At 35.4% G+C, this 20180-nt stretch overlaps 1 protein-coding gene across 4 annotated transcripts in view; it reads left to right on the forward strand.

Moving 5' to 3' along the window:
- Positions 1 to 19064, forward strand: part of LOC126759626 (ubiquitin carboxyl-terminal hydrolase Usp2) — a 28946-nt gene extending 9882 nt beyond the window's left edge. For 3 of the 4 annotated variants that reach the window (XM_050474530.1, XM_050474531.1, XM_050474532.1), the window contains exons 4-10: positions 3581 to 3743; positions 12795 to 12941; positions 13003 to 13216; positions 13276 to 13598; positions 13663 to 13812; positions 15318 to 15396; positions 15454 to 19064. In XM_050474530.1, coding sequence (XP_050330487.1) covers positions 3581 to 3743; positions 12795 to 12941; positions 13003 to 13216; positions 13276 to 13598; positions 13663 to 13812; positions 15318 to 15396; positions 15454 to 15526 — 1149 coding nt within the window. In that variant the 3' untranslated portion in view covers positions 15527 to 19064. Of the gene's footprint in view, positions 1 to 13; positions 2717 to 3580; positions 3744 to 12794; positions 12942 to 13002; positions 13217 to 13275; positions 13599 to 13662; positions 13813 to 15317; positions 15397 to 15453 lie in introns of those variants that run through there. The other variant, XM_050474529.1, reaches the window with a different exon arrangement.
- The last annotated feature ends 1116 nt before the right edge of the window (positions 19065 to 20180 follow it).

Consider the following 20180-nt stretch of genomic DNA (forward strand, 5'->3'; position numbering starts at 1 on the left):
ACCTAAATATAAAACATATTTGCAGATATACGCATAAAATACATACAAACATACGTAAATCAAGCCGACAAAGTGATAAAAGTGTAAATAGAAAGAAAGTCAATAAAAAATATACAGAAAAAACAGTAAACAAGAAGTGTAACGGCGCAGAAAAAACATTTGAAACCCCGAATATTCGTAAAGTATAATGATAGACATTAAAAAAGGCCGCAATAGTTTTGAAAAATTTCCAACATTACAAGAAAAATGTGATAACACCGTCATATTAGCGCAGCGTCAACAACAGCAGCCGACCAATTCCAGCTTGAATAACTATACGAGCGTACACAAGCCAAGAACAACAACAACAACTACAACAGCAACCGTGTTTACAACCACAACAAAAACGCGCGCACATACAACAACAAATCCATTAAGTGTCAACGGCAAAGCGGAAACAAAATTGCACAACGGCGTTGGTAGGCGTGCTGCATCGGTGGGCAGCACGCGCAACACCAAACACAGCGACAACGCCAGAAGCAACAATAACAACAACAACAACAGTAAGGCGCACAGCAGCGACGACACGAATCCGGTGCGCGCCGCCAATAAGCCATTCTTTCTCGTACCGCAATTTCAGGATCAAAACTTTCTGAAGGAGGAATGTGAATTGGCGCATGCGCAAGTGGCACCGAAACAGCAACAACAACAACAACAAGTTGCCACAGCCAATGGTGACGGTGGTAAGAATAGTGCGAACAACACCAACAACAATAACACAAAAACTAACCAACAAGCGAGTGGCAACCACAGGCGCAACAGCGGAGACTCAAGCAAAAGCAATAACAATACCAGCAACAGCAACAATCACAGCCAAAAAACCAACAACAACGCGTACGCCATCATTAACAGCATACACGCGAGCATTAGTAGTAGGCGAACAGCAACAGCAACAGCAACAACAGCGCCAGCAACAGCAACAGTGGCGGCGGTAACAGCGAATGGTGTGCGACGCAGCGGCGGCGGTAGCGCCAACGCCAGCGTCAATATCAATCAACATCATCACCATCATCACGTCAGTACAACAGCGGCAGCTGTGGCGACGACGAGTACAAACGGCAGCGCTGCCAACGCCGCCAGCGTCTCGGCGAAGAACGCCACAACCGGTACCACCGTCCACAAAGTCGACATTGTCTTCAATAATCGCGCGCAAACGCAAGCCAGCTGTGGTGGGCGTTTCGTGACGTCGTCAAAAAGTGCGAAACCAACACAGCCACATAATACATACAACGTGACGCGTCCGCTCACCGGCACCACAACAACCACGGGCGCGCCAACAACGAGCAGCACTGCAACGTTTGGCGGCGGTGTCAACGCGGCAGCCACAGCGACTAAGTTGAGCAACGGTCAAAGCAAATTGGTGCGTCCGCTGGTGCATCGCACCATATCATCGACTGCGGTGGCGGCGGCGAATGCGGCCGCTGCGCGCGACAACGTGAACGCCTACTCCAATAAACTGTTCAACAGCTACGGCAGCAATAGCAATCGTCTTAGCAATAATAACAACAATAATATTAACAATAACGGTGTGAATATTGTGTGTAATATCAACAATAGCAGCAATAGCAACAACAATATCACGAGCAATAACACCAACGGCGGCAGTGGCGCGAACGGTATGCAACATACGCTCGATCACGACGATATCAAGTACATCGATAGTGATGACGCGCCGACAACGGCAGCGATAGCGGCGGCGCACGCCAGCGCTACTACGGTCACCACACCGTCGCGTGGCGGCGCACAGTTGGAGCGGAAAACGCAGTTGCGCTGTGAGCAGCTCTGTTGTCCGCATACCAATTGCGCGACGTCTACAACGGCAACGCTGACAGGTGCTGCTGCTGGCGGTGGCGTTGGCGTTGGCAGCGCGTCGCTCAAAACACGCATGCGTCCCAAATCGACGATCATCTGTTCCACCAGCAATCTCGTCTTCGAGAAGATCAACAATTATAAGTATGCCAACGGTAGCGCCGGTGGCGGTAGCAGCGCGGCTAAATTTGCCGCCGAAGCAGCGGCCGCGCGTCGCAACGAACTGCGGCACAGCATTGACTCGAATAGCATAAGAGCGTCCATTGAGAAGTTCGATAGTTTCAGCGAGCAGAAGCGTGGCGCGCAGGTGACGCTACGTTCGCACGGCGGCGGCAGCGGTAGTACAAACAATTTGCAACATCATCGTCATAGTGGCAGTGAATTTGATCACGCCACCGGTAGCAGTAGTCTCTTGCGACTGGCGCAAAGCGGTGGCGGCTCTTTGACGCGTGCACCCTACCGCACAGTGTCGCCCGCACCGGCTACCGCCTGCAAAGTTACTGCCACAATGCATGCACCGACCTTGACGACCGGTTCGACTGGTGCCTCGGCGTCGTCCATACGCAGCGGCGCATGCAGTACAAATAGTTTGCCAACGAAAAGTCTTGGCAGCGTTTTGGCTGCCACAACCAATACAACTACCGTTACCGCCATCAATCGTCATCAGGAGGCAACAGCTTTGCGTGCTACTGAGCGTGCTTCACCCAGCGCGCTGCTGCATAAAGATGTGGCGTCAACACCGTCATCGTCCTCATCATCGCCACTGCTAAAGCAAGCCGAAATGAAATTGCCGAATGGCGATGTAAAGAAATGCGCGAACGCGGAAACGAACGGCGTTTGTGATGGCGCCGCCGCGGATGTTGAAACTGTAAGTTGCACTCACCAAACACATAGCGAAAAACAAATGTACAAAATGCTACAATTTATCAGTCACCCAAAAAAAAAAAAAACACACGTTCACCAGCATTTAATCACTCCCACCACACCAAAACCTACACAATTAGCACCGTCAAGCTCACCAATTGCTCATGCCTCGCCCAAGAAGCGACGTGAATTCTCATCAATTTGGCAATTCTTCAGTTCCTCTCAGTTAATCTGTCTCTCAGTTAGCTATCTTAAGGGTTTCTATGTTTTGTTTTTCACGTGACGCCGTCGAATTTTTGTTTGAATATCAGTTTTCACTCATCATCAATCAGCTTCGAGTTTAGCTGAGTGAAAGGATTTAACAGTTTTTACATTTTACGTTTTAATGCTTTTATTACATAACAAGACCTTTTTTTTTAAATATATGTACTGTACGCACGTTGCAATAATCACGCTGCCATTTTATAACCTAATCTAATTTTATTTTGATTTTCAACTAACTTCTGATCCTATCGGCTTTAACAGTATTTTATATATGAATTCTTGGACGAATTTATTTATTTTTTCTTTTTTGTAAGTCGCAAACTTTCTTTCAATTTTATAATAATTTTTGCTCAAGCGCAGTTCCCAGCAACCATTAACCACTTATTAACCCCCAAAAATTATAAAAAAATATAAATCCTTCACTTGTGTCCGACAAAAATCTTTGTACTTTACTCACAGTTTTTTTTGTTGTTTCTAAGCGTTTTGCTTTTTTCACAATACTTTTACTAAAACAGCTCTTGTGTAGCTTTTTAATTTAAACATATTTAAAAAATAATTATATTTATTATTTGTTTTTTTTTTTCCTTCCTGCGCCGTCTCACAGATCCGCAGCACAGCACTACGGAGTATCCCGCCAGCACCGCCATCGCCGACCGCATCACGTTACCGGGATCGTGATAGCCGTTTAACGTCGTCATCGGTGCTATCCTCATCGCTGTCTAATAACATAGACGATGCCAGCAAATCGAAGGATGAGAACGCAGAAGGTATGTGTGTGTCTTTCATATTGTAAAAATCTAAAGTTTGAAAGCCAAACGAGGAAGATAATTGTGGCTAGTCAAATGGGGTTTTGGTATTGAATGCGGTTTTATGATGAAGAATAAACCCTAACCTAAAATAACCCATTCATCGGTTATCTGATTATTCATAAATGCAACAATTTCCATAGAAAGTTTGCGAAAGCTTTCGAAGCTTTACATACAAATCTCCTATTTTAAATATAATAAAGATTATACTTCTTGCAAAAGAAGTAGAACTGTTATATTCCCTTGTTCCCGTAGCTGATCCAAAAACGTTTCTGGCGGCGAGGAAGATTTTTCTACTTAAAATTCTCTTAGAATTCAAAAAAAAAAAAAATGAATGTAACAATAGATGAATACAGGTAATGATCGTAGGACTTGTGTAAATTATGATTTTGACATTTTGGACGGCTTCTAAAAAAAAAGTAGTTTTTGAGAAAAATTTGCTCTTCAGAATGATTTAAAAAATGAAAAAAAAACTTATTCCTTCGCTTATTCCCTGACCAATATATCAAGAAGGTCGTGGGAAATTTCCTAGTCAATCGGTCCTGCTGTTTCCAAGAAGTTTTCTTCATCGACTCTGAAAACAGCGTCCCGAATAAACGCGTTTAAAGTTTCGAAAACCGAATACATTAAGTTAAAAAATAATAATATAGGAAAATATGTTCCATTTATATAAAAGAAATTAATGATTTTGAAGTTTTTCAAATTTAACCTCAAAAAAATATTTTTTTTCAAATTTCGGATTTTTGAATTTCACAAGTGCATATAACTCCTTAGGAAAATATATTCCATATATGTATATACATACATATAAGTTAGCAACACTAAAGTTAACTGCCATAAGCAGAATAATGCTGGATAAGCAATTAACCAAATAACATCCGGCACGCGCAGTCAAACTACAGCCAGGTTGACCAACAATAATGCAAGCATTGCAACAATTGCAAATCAACATCCGGCATTCGCGGAACAACGCGACACAAGTAAATAAGTTAATAGTGCTAGCATAAGTAATTTTTAAGTTATAAATAAGGGATAAAGAAAATTTGTAATTAGTCTTAGCAGAACGTTTGTTAATAAAGGTCATTTTGACCAAAAAAATAATTTTTTTTGTCGTTTTAATGTAACCGGCAATAATTGGCGCCCGAGCTAAAGAAAAAGCTTGTTCGGTTCGCGAAAGTTAAAAGTGCCGTTAAAAAAAAAAAAAAAAAAAAAAAAAAAAAAAACGCCGCGAAAAAGACAAGGTTAGCCTTTAACTGGTGACAAGAGGTCTCACAGGCCGAGCGGATTAAAGGATAAAAAAATAACCAACACATTAAGAGCGTGAAAAGGATAGGAAAATCCTTCCTGGACGCTCCAACGACACCGACACCGACAAGGAAAAGCAGCAAAAAGCCTACAAAACAAAAACAGTGTGAGAAGGTGTACCTCAGTACAAACACGGAACAGGACAAATACACACTCATCGGTTTCGAGGATCATCATGAAGCTGTACATATGTAGTGTAAGTAGCATAAGAAATATAATTATTAATAAGGAAAAACAGAAAGAAAAAACTGTGAAAGAAAAAGTTTAGAAAAAATTTGTTATTAATATTAAATAAATTATTAAGTGAAAGGAAAATTTTAATAAACTATTAAGCTACAGAAAAATTGTAAAAGAAACGTAAATTTTGCGAAAATCAAAAGGGAAAGATTTTTAAATTAATCAAAAACTTTATGCATTTATATTAATAAAACAAGAACCAAACATAATTATCGTTTTAGCTATAGTGTAGTATAAATATTAATAACCAAAAAATAAAATACGGCTTGTACAGCCAATAACATAAACTAAACTGAAAATAATATTGCTTAACTCTGCGATTCCGTAGCCAACTCAGGAGTTGACCGGACCCTCCAGGGTAAAAAAGCCCCCTTCCTAGAAGGGATAACAAAAAATATAAATATTCAAACTAAAATAGTGGTATAAAAATTTTGAAAGAAAAGATAATAATAAAATTTAAAAATGGCAAATCCAAACAATCTAATTAGACACCCCGTACTTGGGATTAATCCTCCGGCTGCATCAACAGAACCGTCAGGCCCTAATAACACAATTCCGCCAGAATTGGCGAACATGATAAAAAACATGGTAACTTTAGCAATAGAGGCAAGTGTACCTAATGTAGTCCATAATATTCTTAATAATAAAATAAACCCGGTCATTACGGACCAAACAATAGACGAACAATTCCAAAACAACATGAATGAAATGGATAAGATTCCAGATGTTGTGAGATCCCTAAGAGAATTTTCAGGCATTTTTCATATGCCTCAGAATTTAGTTCCTGGAGAAAAAGTGTTGAACGCATTTTAAGAATCTACGAACCCTCAAAAGGCACACCTAAATATTTCGGCATTTTAAATGTCATCAGAAATAAGATAATTGGAAAGGCAGATATAGCCTTAGAATCCTACAACACCCCCCTAGACTGGACAGCAATCTCCCGCTGCTTAACCACTCACTACGCAGACAAACGAGACATAGGCACTCTAGAGTACCAAATGACATGTCTCATACAAGGACGAATGACAATTAACGAATTTTACCAAAAGGTATATGGACACTTATCTTTAATTCTGAACAAGATAGGATGTATGGAGATAGGAGAAGAAGCAGTTCACTTGTTAACGGAGAATTACCGCGCTAAAGCCCTCGATACTTTTATAAGAGGACTTTCTGGTGATCTTCCCCGGCTACTTGGCATTAAAGAACCAAAAAGCCTACCCGAAGCCCTCCACCTTTGTCTCAAATTAGAAAACCAAAGCTTCAGAGCTTCTCACGCTAATAACCAAACCTTTATCACACCATCAACTTCTCGTCAACAACTCATAAATCAGCAACAGCCACGACAGCAATACATCCAACCCAGATATCATCAACCATTAAACCCTCAAACTACATTCAAATTTTATCCTGAACTAGCTTATCTACCAAATCCCTTGACATATTCTAACCCACAAAACTACCATAGGAACCAACTAAACCTTAATCACCCTAACATCCAACAACATTCAAATCGGAATCCAAATCAATTTAGTCAACAATATCGGCAACAAAACCAGAATCTATATAATCCACAGCAAAACATTGCTCCTCCAAGACCCCCTAAACCACCTCAGCCGATGGACGTGGATGAGAGTATAAGAACAAGAGCCGTTAATTACGCAAATCGGCCAAAACCCCAAGAATTCGGTAAAAGACCATCAAACGCCTCAATGATACATAACCCCCACAAAAAATGCAAAGAAACTTTCACATAAATTCTAACGAACCACCAGAGGACCAATACAACGAAAGCGTATACAACTACAATGACCAATACAACCACAATAACCAATACGACTACAATGAGCAAATATACCATGAGCCAAATCACAAGGACACAATTGAAGAAACACTCGACCTCACTGACGTACATTTTTTAGACTAAATAGCTCTTCGCTACCTTATTTCAGATGCAGGACGAAGAGCGGCGAAATAATGCAAATATTAGTAGACACCGGATCCAATAAAAATTACATACAATCAAGCTTAGTAGAAAAAGCAATAGCGAACAATACTCCTTTTCTAGCCAACTCAGTAGGCGGCAAAATAAAAATTACTCACCATACATATCTAAATCTTTTCAATTTGGAAAATTGCAAATTAAAATTTTTCCTATTGCCAACACTCACCACTTTCCATGCCATATTAGGAAACGATAGCCTAAAAGCACTTTCAGCAATCATACACACAAAAGAAAATTACATGGTAGTAGCAAATACGAAAAGAATCTATCTAAGACAATATAGTGTACAGGACGTTAACGTAATAGATATCCGTGACGAACACATGAGTACAGTAGAAAAACATGCAATTAGGAGACTAGTACAAAAGCACCGAAACCTATTTTCGGAACCGGACGAAAAACTAACTTACACAACAAAAGTAGTTGCAGGAATTCGAACAAATTCAGACACGCCTATATACTCCAAGTCCTACCCTTATCCTATTAGCCTTAAAGAGGAAGTTGAAAAGCAAGTAAATAAATTATTAGACGACGGTATCATACGACAATCAAGATCACCCTATAACTCACCTGTATGGGTAGTGCCTAAAAAAGAGGACGCGTCTGGCAAAAACAAATTTAGAATGGTTATAGATTACAGGAAGCTAAACGCAGTTACAGTTGCAGATAGGTATCCAATACCTGAAATAAATGAAGTTCTCTCCCAACTAGGAGAAAACCGAATTTTCTCTGTGATTGATTTAAAAAGCGGTTTCCATCAAATTCCTCTTAAGGAATCTGACGTGGAAAAAACAGCATTTTCAGTGAACAATGGGAAATACGAGTTCACCCGACTTCCGTTTGGTTTGAAAAATGCCCCGGCCATATTTCAACGGACGCTTGACGACATACTAAGACAATACATAGGCAAAATATGCTATGTATACATAGACGAGATAATTATATTATTTAGTAAAGACGAAAAATCACACTCCGAACACATAGACACAATTTTTGATACCCTCAGTAAAGCAAACATGAAGGTTCAAATCGATAAATGCGAATTCTTCAAAAAGCAGGTCGAATTCCTAGGATTCGTTGTATCTTCCAAAGGAATTTCTACAAACCCTTCCAAAGTACAATCAATATTAAATTTTCCATACCCCCAGACGATCAAGGACTTACGATCATTCTTAGGCTTATCCGGATATTATAGAAGATTTATCAAGGATTACGCCAAATTGGCCAAGCCACTTACATCCCTTCTTAGAGGTGAGGAAGGAAGAATGTCGAAAAGAACCTCGAAAAAAATCCAAATAAATCTAAACGAGGAAGCTAAATCTGCATTCAACAAAATTAAATCCACACTGACATCTAAAGACGTAATTTTACAATATCCTGATTACAAGAAAGAATTTGACCTAACTACTGACGCCTCAAAGTATGCCATAGGCGCCGTTTTAGAGCAAAATGGCAAACCAATAAACTTTATATCAAGAACATTGAACAAAGCCGAAGAAAATTACGCAGTCAACGAAAAAGAAATGCTTGCCATTATATGGGCACTGAACTCATTTAGAAACTATCTATACGGTACAGCAAAAGTTGTAATACATACAGACCACCAACCACTTACATACGCTCTCAGTAATAAAAATAATAACTCCAAACTAAAGCGATGGAAAGCCATACTCGAAGAATACAACTATGAATTAAAATACAAACCTGGGAAAGCCAATGTAGTTGCAGATACATTATCCAGGCCTTTTGAAGTAAACTCCCTATCAGTTGCTACACATTCCGACGAAAGCTCATCACACAATCTAATTCCAGCAATAGAAGGACCCATAAATGCATTCAAAAACCAAATTTGGATCTCGTTAGCAGACGAAGACAGCTACCAGTTTAAAATACCATTCCCGACCTACCATAGACATATAATAACCAAACCCAACTTTTCAACAGAGAATTTAACTTCACTATTGAAACGATACCTTAACCCCTCAGTGATAAATGGTATATTTACCTCTGAAGAAATAATAGGGAAAATCCAGGAAATTTACCCACTTCACTTTAGTAATTATAAAATTCGTTACACCCAAACAGAAGTAAAGGACATAACAAGCGAGGATGCACAAAACGAGGAAATATTAAACGAACACAAGCGAGCACATAGGAACAGAGACGAAAATAAAAAACAACTAATACAAAGATGTTACTTTCCAAAGATGAAAGCAAAAATAGAAAATATAATTAAACAGTGTAGAGTTTGCAAGGAAAACAAGTATGATCGCAACCCTAATAAACCACAACTATTAGAAACCCCAATACCTCAATACCCTGGAGAAATTGTGCATATAGATATTTACAGTACGGAAAAAAAATTAGTTCTAACAGCAGTAGATAAATTCTCCAAATATGCTCAAGTCAAAATAATAGAGTCAAAATCAATAGAAGATATCAGAGAACCTTTACGACAAATACTTTTCGCTTTTGGTATACCCAAAACAATAGTTATCGACAACGAGAAATCTTTAAATTCAGCTTCCATACAATTTATGGTCGAAGACCAACTCGGTATTAAAATTTTTAAAACTCCCCCATACACAAGCACAGTTAACGGACAAGTAGAAAGATTTCACTCTACCCTGTCTGAAATTATGCGCTGCCTTCAAACGGAACGCACACACCGCTCATTCCAAGAACTCTTAGACCGATGTACATACGAATATAACTACACCATACATTCCGCAACAGGGAAACGACCTATAGAGACATTTTTTGGCAGACGTGTTACAGTAGACCCAGAGCAGTATGAAAATGCACGACAGGAAAATATAGAAACCCTTCGGAGAAGACAAGCAAAAGATTTAGAAAACCATAATAAAACACGGAAACCTATGAAAATATATACTCCTGGAGATGTAATTTATGTCAGAATAAACAAACGAATAGGGTCAAAACTTACAGCAAAATATAGAAAGGAAACAGTTAAGGAAGACAAATCCAGTGTAGTAATCACTGAAAAAGGACGGACGGTACATAAAAGCAACATCAGACAATAGTAAATTTTTTTTTTCTTTTACTTTGCAGGTTTTTTGTGCACCTAGTGTACGCAGATTTTAAAATAATAGACTACACAAATTCACAATTAGCAACATTTGATACAGGATTGACAAGAATACAAACAGGAACCTACCGAATAATACATAAAGTAGACCTAGACGCATTTCAAATGACACTCGACGAAATGGACAACACTATTAAAACCAAGATAACACCAGAAAATCCCTTTCTACCCATCTTGATAAATGAATTAACCCTTACCCAAACTTACCTAAATAGACTACGACCCAAAAGATTTAAAAAATCCATAGATACAATAGGAAAAGTCTGGAAATGGATCGCGGGAAATCCCGATCATGACGACTTAGTAATTTTAGATAATCAAATAAATAATATAATAAACAATAATAATAATCAAGTAGTAATAAATAAAATAATTTTTGATAGGATAAATAATATTACGAGAGTATCAAATAAGATTTTAAAAACGGTACAATCTAATGAAGATGTACAACGCAATTTTGCCATAGAGTTAAAATATAAATTAAAGATTGTAAAAGAAGAAATTATTAATATTGATTATGCGATTCATTGGGCCAAAGCCGGAATCGTCAATTCGTATATTTTATCAAATGAAGAACTAGCATTAGCAAAATCCATTTTTATAAAAAATAACTTCACATTAAATAATGTAGAAGAATCGCTAGAATTTGCGAATATAAAAGTAGCCTCAAATGAAACAATGTTATTTTATATGATAGGAATACCATTAATAAACGAAGAAATTTGCGATTCAATTGTAATCAAACCCATAAAGAAAAATAAATATATTAATAAAATTCCCTATGAGGATATCGTAACATGTAGTAAACATAAGGTATTTGGAATAAAAACAAAATGTAATGAAAATAATCATATAAGAATTTGTAACTATAAGAATATGATAGATATTAGTAACACTACTTGTGTCCCGCAACTACTCAGAAGCGAACCAGCAGAATGCACTCAAATAAATAACCAGCACATACCATCGATAGAAAACATCTTCCCTGGCATCATATTATTAAACCAGTATAATGGCACAATTCAAATTGATAATCAGAAAATAAATCTTGTGGGATCATACGCCGTTCAATATCGCAATTCCACAGTTTTAATCGACAACCAAAAACACTCCTTTAATGAAATACTAACTAGCAAACCATTACCCGCAATCCTACAGTCAAATATCCCTTCGAACAAAGAGGAAGAAATTCTCAGCCTTGAGATGATGAAGGAACTCCACATAAATAACACCAATCATTTACAAACACTGCAGACAACCCACACAGCAGCTCTAATAACAAATTTTTCATTAGTAGTTATTTGCCTGATCAGTCTAGCAACAATAGGCACTGCACCAATCATAATGAAGAATTGCAAGACAAAACTAATAGAACCATCGAGCTACAATGTAAACGTGAATGTGGCCAATAACAAAGAAGACACATCGGAAACTCCCACGTCACAAGTGCCAATAACCCTAATAGTTTGAACAAACGAGGACGTTCGTTTTTGACGGCGGAGGAGTTAGCAACACTAAAGTTAACTGCCATAAGCAGAATAATGCTGGATAAGCAATTAACCAAATAACATCCGGCACGCGCAGTCAAACTACAGCCAGGTTGACCAACAATAATGCAAGCATTGCAACAATTGCAAATCAACATCCGGCATTCGCGGAACAACGCGACACAAGTAAATAAGTTAATAGTGCTAGCATAAGTAATTTTTAAGTTATAAATAAGGGATAAAGAAAATTTGTAATTAGTCTTAGCAGAACGTTTGTTAATAAAGGTCATTTTGACCAAAAAAATAATTTTTTTGTCGTTTTAATGTAACCGGCAATAATTTATACATAAAAAAGATTAACGATTTTGAATTTTTTAAAACTTAACCTCAAAAATTTTTTTTCCCGAAATTAGAATTTGCTGCAAATAAGTATTTCATTACATGTGTTTACAATATTTCAGAATAAAAATAAACTTTTGAAACACGCTTTAAAGGTCTTTAATTTTCCCATAATCACTTTGTGAACACCCCTAGCCTGGCTATAAAAATATTGGAATTATTGGAATTATTTGAATTTTGTATTTTCCTTTTCTTTGTGCTTGTCATACACTTAAAAAAATCCGAAATGTTGGCAGTCATTAAATTTGTCGGATAGTTTGTCAAAATATATCACTTTTGTCGCGTCATTAGTACAAATTCTTGTTTACCTCTGAATGTTATTTCGGGCCGAACCTGGTGTGCTGTTTATCTGCTTAAAATTTCAACTTTCTTGCAATTAATTTACAAAAACAATAATTTTTTAACAGAAAACAATTTTTCAAAAAAACATGGAGCTAATTAAATTTTCTTGCACGTCTTCACAACAGGTCTATGTGGGCTAAGAAATATCGGAAATACTTGTTTTATGAACTCGGTCATTCAGTGCCTGAGTCACACGAGCGAATTGACAAAATTCTTGCGTACACACAATGGCATACGCTCAACATCGTCGAAGGATCAACAAATCCTACAAGGTGAGTGAAATCTAAAAAGAGAGATGATGAAAGTTTAACTGTTCTTAATTTAACGCCACAGAGTTTGCCAAGTTGATACGCGAGATGTGGACTAGCAATGTACACAGCGTCACGCCGATGGACCTGAAGCGCGCCTTTTCCTCCAAACATCGCATGTATAGTGATTACAACCAACAGGATGCACAAGAGTTTCTGCGCTTCTTTCTCGATTCGCTGCACAGTGCACTAAATACGGGCGTGAAGGGGGAACACTTGAAAATCGACGATAACCTTAGGTGAGTGCGCAATGGGATTTTGGATTTCTGTATAATAATATATACTTCCGCCTGTTTAGCGACAATAAAAAAGCCGATCTAACGTGGGAATGGTACACACGACACGAGAACTCACTCATACGCGATCTCTTCGTCGGCCAATTGAAGAGCACACTACGTTGTACCACTTGTGGCAATACGAGCGTCACATTCGATCCGTTTTGGGATTTGAGCGTCTCGTTGCCATCGTCATCGCGCTGCAAGCTAGAATCTTGCCTCGATCTATTCATACGCGAAGAGGTGTTGGATGGCGATGAGATGCCGACCTGTGCGAAATGTCGCCAAAGGAGAAGGTGCACGAAAAGCTTCACTATACAACGATTTCCCAAATATTTGGTTATACGTAAGTGTTGACGTTGGTGCATAATCATTTTTTTTTAAATAATTTATGTAATTTTTGGTTAAAGATTTGAAGCGTTTCTCGGAGACTCGCTGGAGCAAGTTGTCGAACATTGTCGAATTTCCGACTGGTGAACGCGAATTGAATATGGGTCCATACGGTTCGAACCCTGGCACGAGCATATATTATTCGCTGTATGCGATTTCGAATCATATGGGTGAGTGAAGAGAATTTATGTTTTTGTTCGAAACGATACTTTTTGGCGAGGCAATGTATTGCAGATTGCATACAAAAACACACATACATATGTATGTACATATGTGCTCGTTACTAGTTTCGTTTTTTGAGTAAATCAGTATAGGAGACAAAAGTGGGAGAGAGAGAGATAGGGAAAAGAGAGCAATTTATTTGAAAAAATTAAGCATATTATAACATATTTCTCTCGTAAACATGCCAGTTATAATTTAATTTGAGATAATTTTGTAACTTTATTTATACTGTCGTGTTATTCTTCCTTGGAAAATCTCATTTTTTGAAAATTTCTCTTTTGCAATTCTGTTGGAAAAGCAACTAAAAAATATAAAATTTGAAAACATTCTTATGTATCAGTCAATGATTTCAATGTTTGTCATTTTATGAATACCGAAATTTCGGGATTGATTTTAAACTTTTCGGGATTGCTTTGAGAAATTTTTTAAATCAGTTTAAGGCGTATTTATTTTTAATTATATTAATCAATGTATTAAATTCTAAAAATAAACATTAAATCCCGAAATTTCGGGATTAATTTTGAACTTTTCCGGATCACTTGAGATTTTTAAATCAATTTAAGGAATATTTATTTTGAATCATATTAATAAATTCTTGAACAATAAACTAGACATACATACATATTTTTTGTCAAAGAGAAAGAGAGTGAGAGGGGAGAGCTTTCGGTATTAGTTTCAAAATTTCCTGAATCATCAAAAATTATATTTTTATTGTATCAATTTAAGTAATAGATATCTATTTTTGATTATATTAATAAATTTATTTATTTTTAAATAACAAACTAGTATTCTTTGTTGTAAAGAGAGAGAGAGATTTTTATGTTAATATGATTTTTAATACACCTATATAGTAAATTGAAAAGTAATTTCCACGTATACTATACATTGTATATAGTTTCCATATTTTTTAAGCATCTCTTTCATTATCGCGTTCTCGGGATCCCGTTCTGGTACCGAAATTTAAGAATATGAAAATAAAATTACTTTGTAAATTTTCGGGATCCCTAAAAAATTCCGAGCTGGTCCCGAAATTTAAGAATATGAAATGAAAATGTCAAAGGTATAAATATTCGGTTCTGGAAATAATCCCAAGCTAGTTTTGATTTTTTAGAACATGAAAAAATGTCAAAACTTTACTTTATGTTTTTGGAGTTGTTGTTGTTGCAACGGTTATTAAGTCCCCGCTGGGACCTTAGGGAAAGAGGTGTCTTATGTCGTCGGTATATTTGAGGGGGGACCTCTTGATGCTCCTAGGAGGCAATTCCGCTTCAAGTAGGTGACTGCAGGGATAATTTCTACGAAAAAGCCCTGTTGTAGTTAATAGTTTTTCGAGTGACTGACTCCCTATGCATAAATTTCAACTCTATGTTATGTTGGAAAATGTATATTACTGTAGTATTATTATACAAATTAATAACGGTTTGATAAAAATTCAAAACTCTCTTGCCTACAGGTTCCACAGCTGGTGGTCATTATGTGGCGTTGTGTAAACATCCGGTCTCGAAAAAATGGCATGAATTCAACGATAATGTGTATGTATTTACAACAAATTTCAAAATTTTTGATTTTAATCAATCCTTTATTTACAGTGTAAGCGACACGCTCTCCGAAAATAATCTAGTTTCATCCAGTGCCTATATACTGTTCTATGAGCGAGCGTAAGAACTAACTCACGCGTGTAAAGAAATTAAATGCAAACATACTCACATTAACACGCTTACACACACACACTCATAGCCAAACTTGCAACTTAAGTCTTATGTACAAAAAAAACAAAACAAAAAACCAACAAAAAAAGGATACACCTACTAACAACAAAATCTGTAACCTGTAGAAAAATGGAGCTGGCTATGATGACAACTGCAACAAAGCTGCATAAGACCACCAACATGCCCGGCAACGGCAACGGCCATGGCAAACCAAATGCGAAATTCTATCGAAATTATGCGAACCAGTTCGGTTGAAGTGAAGTGGGACAAATTGAGCAAGACACGTGATTCAGCCATTAATTCGCATTGTTTATGCAACACGCTACCCACACGCTACTGCTACTTAACCCTAATATGACTACTCTCTTATTTTTTACCTTATACTAATGGCCATATACGCATACATACATACATACCCAAATGATGATTACTAAACCCAAAAACTCACATAGTTACATACATACATATAGTAAATTTCTAAAACTATTTATGCTGCTACCTAAAACTCTTGCTAATTAACTACTAGCAAACACAAGAAACCAACTAAAATAGCAAATTAAAAAAAATAAAATAAAAAAATGTATCGAAAGAACAGTTAACGCCGTCTCCTACTACTACAACTACAACTACACACACTTGCAACTCCTATTATGCAGCGTGCAGCATGCAACTTGCAACATGTTTAGAAAGTGAGCAAAACAAAACAAAAGATGCAATTCACAATAAGTCTATTGGCGCACAACAACAACAATGTGACGCTGATTATTTTTACACGCCAAATTCTGTAAATCTCTACATGTAAAAATGTACAATTTTCGATCGAGTCCAAAGATATGTACCAATATGTATACATATGTGTGTATATATATGCATACATGCATAACATAGATACTGTACTGCTTGTATAAATGTAAAAAGAGCCGAAAGCAACAAAAATTTTATGCCGTTGTATTTAAAAGATATATATTTAAAAGATATGTTGAAGCAAGTGATTAAATCGAATAACAGTGTGTATAAGCGATTTTTTCCAAAACGAATCGTTTTGCTATATATATTTACATGTATAAATATAAATTTGTTATCATTTTGCACGATTTGTATGTGTAAGTTAAGTGAGTGGGCGTTAAAGCCGCGAGTCGGGAGCCGAGTGCCGAGCGAGACGCTTAAGTTATGTTATTGGTTTTTTAAAAGAAGAATTATATATATGTATATACATATATTTTAAAGCCGACCCCTTCCTTTATCATACGAAATGAAAGCATATATGTGTATGTAGCTGTTTTATTTATTATTTTATGTAATGTTTGGCTTAATATTTTCGTAAAGAAAAATTGCAAAAAGTAAACGCTGCTAACACTTGAGTGCGCTTGTTTTAAATACTAACTATTAAGTAAAAAAAATAAGCATCTAACAAGCGAATATTTATAATATTTATTAAACGCATCCATACATACAGACATGTATGCGAATGTTGCAATAGCACTTAGCACACCGGCGGACCTTAAAATGTATAAACAACTACTTACATACCTTAACTACTAACTAAACATGCGCGCATATACATATGTATTAAATAATATACACAAGTATATGTACATACATATATTTTATATACATATGTATATGGATATGTGCAGCGAAAACCATATTGCTATTAAAAATAAGTTTTTATTGTATGCTAACGCGTTAAAAACAAGAGCATAACACAAAGTAAGAGAGAAAGCTAGTCCTAAAACAACAACACAATAAAATTAGAGTAAATAAAAATGAAAAAAAAAAATGTAAAAATCTATTTATTATTGCTAAAGAAATTTATTATGGCAGACAAGTGTAGCTAAACAAATAAATATGCGGCACGCAGAAGAGCTGCAAAGCTGCGAAAGTGAAAAAATAAACAAAATATAAAAGAACAAAAAAAAACAAATCTTTTAGGTTAAGTGCAGAAGCTAATAGCAAAATAGTTTTACAAAACGTAAAACAAGAAATTAATAAATTTAATTTAACAAAAACAAAGCAAGCATGGCTGCGAATAGTGTAGTGTAACAGTGGAGAGAGCAGATATAACGGGATTTTGTACTAAATGAATGAGCAACAACACTAAAAATACTACACACAAATAATAAACCAACAATACTAGGCGCTTATATGCTTATGTATGTAAGCCAACACACGCATATACAGTTAGCTGCATATGTAATTAATTAATAATACAACAACAACAACAAGAAACAATAAAATAATATAATTATTCAAAAAAAAAACGGTATTAGTAAGAACAAGCGAAGCTGCTGGTCAAGCAATAATGAGCGGAAGAAGTTGATGCAACCAAAAACAACAATAACAAGAGCAACAAAAAATTTGTGGACCAGCAAAACCGAAAAGAGCTTTTACCGTGCAACTAAAAGCGTTACACATACATACATCACAAACAACACTTATATACATGTAAATTTCAACTACACAAACAATAAAAAAAAATAAAAAGAAATAAAAAAAAAATATTTAAGAAATATTGAAAAAAATATTTTATAATAAAAATGCTGCTTATTATTATAATATTCATGTAACTTATGAGATGCGAAAATGTATAGAAAACTTTGTAAAACAACAACAATTAAAATCGTTATTAAAGTGCGTGTCACAAGCAAAAATTTTGTTATTTATTTTATGCTGCTGTTAATTTACTTTTAAATACATACATACATATGTTATACAGTTATACGCTTGTATATATACACAAAACGCATGCACATACACACACTAACATACAAATATGTAAATGTAGATTATTTATTTTGTTAAACGCTAAATTTTGTGTAAGTGTGTGTATGTGCTTTGTGTCAACTTTATTTATTTGTAAAATGCAACTTTTCTTTTATTTGTTTTAAATATGTATATGTAAACATTTTTATTTGTTTGAAAAATCTGAAATGCAAATTTAAAAAAAATTACAACAATTAAAACTATTTGTTACTTGTTTTCAATAATTTATTATGTTTTATTTATTTTTATATGTGTGTTATAGTGTGCGTAGGCGGGCAAATTGCAGCTAAAAATTAGATAGTGAGTGTATAAAAAATTAACAAGTGATAAAAAAATATATATTTGATTAAAAAACTAGAAATATAAAAAATAAAATTAATAAAAAAATTAAAATAATTTCAAAAATTATTAAAATATATGCAAAAAAATTAAAAAAGAATTATTTTCAAAATAAAAAACAAAAAATCTTAAAACATAATGAACAAATATTTTCAAAATACAAAAAAAAAAATTTAACCAATAAAAAACAAATGTTTTCAAAGTAAAAAAATATATACCAAATGCAAAGAAATACAACACAAAATATGTATTTATGTATAATATTATTGATTTCTCATACTAACAGCGTGTTGCTAGAAATGCATAATGCATATTTAATAAATACAAAATCCGAAGCGAGAACAACAACATTAGCAAATAAAAGTAAAATATAAAATTAGTAAAAAAAAGTAAATAAAAGGCCTGCAACAATAGTTAAAAATTAAAATGATTTAATTAACGCAATTGAAATGGAAAATATTTGAAAAAAAAAAAATAATTTCTAGTGTTTTAAGGAAATTGCTACTTAAATCAGAAAAGAAATATAAGAAAAAAACGAAACTAAATGAAGAAAAAATGGTCTTCATTTCATTGAAAAATCAAATATATATTTAAAATACTAAAGAATAATACGTTTGGAGAATTTTATTTCTGTCTAAACACAATAGTGCATAATGAGCCAGATTTTTATAAAAAAAGAGATTTTTTTCAAAAATACAAAAGGTTCCTTACAAGAGCTTGATCCCGTTCGATTAGGGTTAATGCTCCATGGAATTTTCATAGCTTTTTTATTACATACCATCTATAAAACGTCCATACAGCCTTACTTAAAAAGCCGAATATTTCGAGAAGTATTAATGATAGCCGTTTTGACCTCGGATTCTTTTTTGTAGCAAATAAAATTTCCTACAAGTGTGTCAGGTATATTTTCTCTATATCTCTTGACATTTACGAGATATACTCGCATACAAAAAAATGCGAATTTCGTGCAAAAATCCGGTTTAGAGCCCCGTACTACCTCGCTGGTGTGAGTTTCGACTATGTCGCAATAAGCACTTTTGTAGAGTGTTCAATTCTGAGTATGTATTAAAGTCAAAGCGATGCCATAAAATGCCTTCGAGCTATAGAAATTTAAGGATAAAAAATCACGATTGCCCCGTATTTTCAATGGATAATTTTTACAAGCCTTGGTCCAGTCTTTGATGTTAATATTAAGGCCTCAAATTTTCAGGGATTTTTTTTAAGGTATTTCCAAGGAAATTTCATGATGGGATTGAAAAAAATGAATAGTTCAAAAAAAAAAAATTAAATATTTACATCAGCGACACCTAGCGGATGTTGCGTTTTTGCAACGGCAGCTCGCTGCCTATTGATAATAATATAGAAATAATAATAAAAAAGAGCCAAGTCAGCGAAGACATGCGCTTGGTAAAAACTTGACTGTAGCGCCACCTGTTGGGCAATTTTTTGCTGAAATATTTTTGACTGACCTCTGTATATTTAGTTTATATGTCATATTGAACAGT

This window comes from Bactrocera neohumeralis, chromosome 5 (assembly GCF_024586455.1).
Source record: "Bactrocera neohumeralis isolate Rockhampton chromosome 5, APGP_CSIRO_Bneo_wtdbg2-racon-allhic-juicebox.fasta_v2, whole genome shotgun sequence".
Classification (NCBI taxonomy): domain Eukaryota; kingdom Metazoa; phylum Arthropoda; class Insecta; order Diptera; family Tephritidae; genus Bactrocera; species Bactrocera neohumeralis.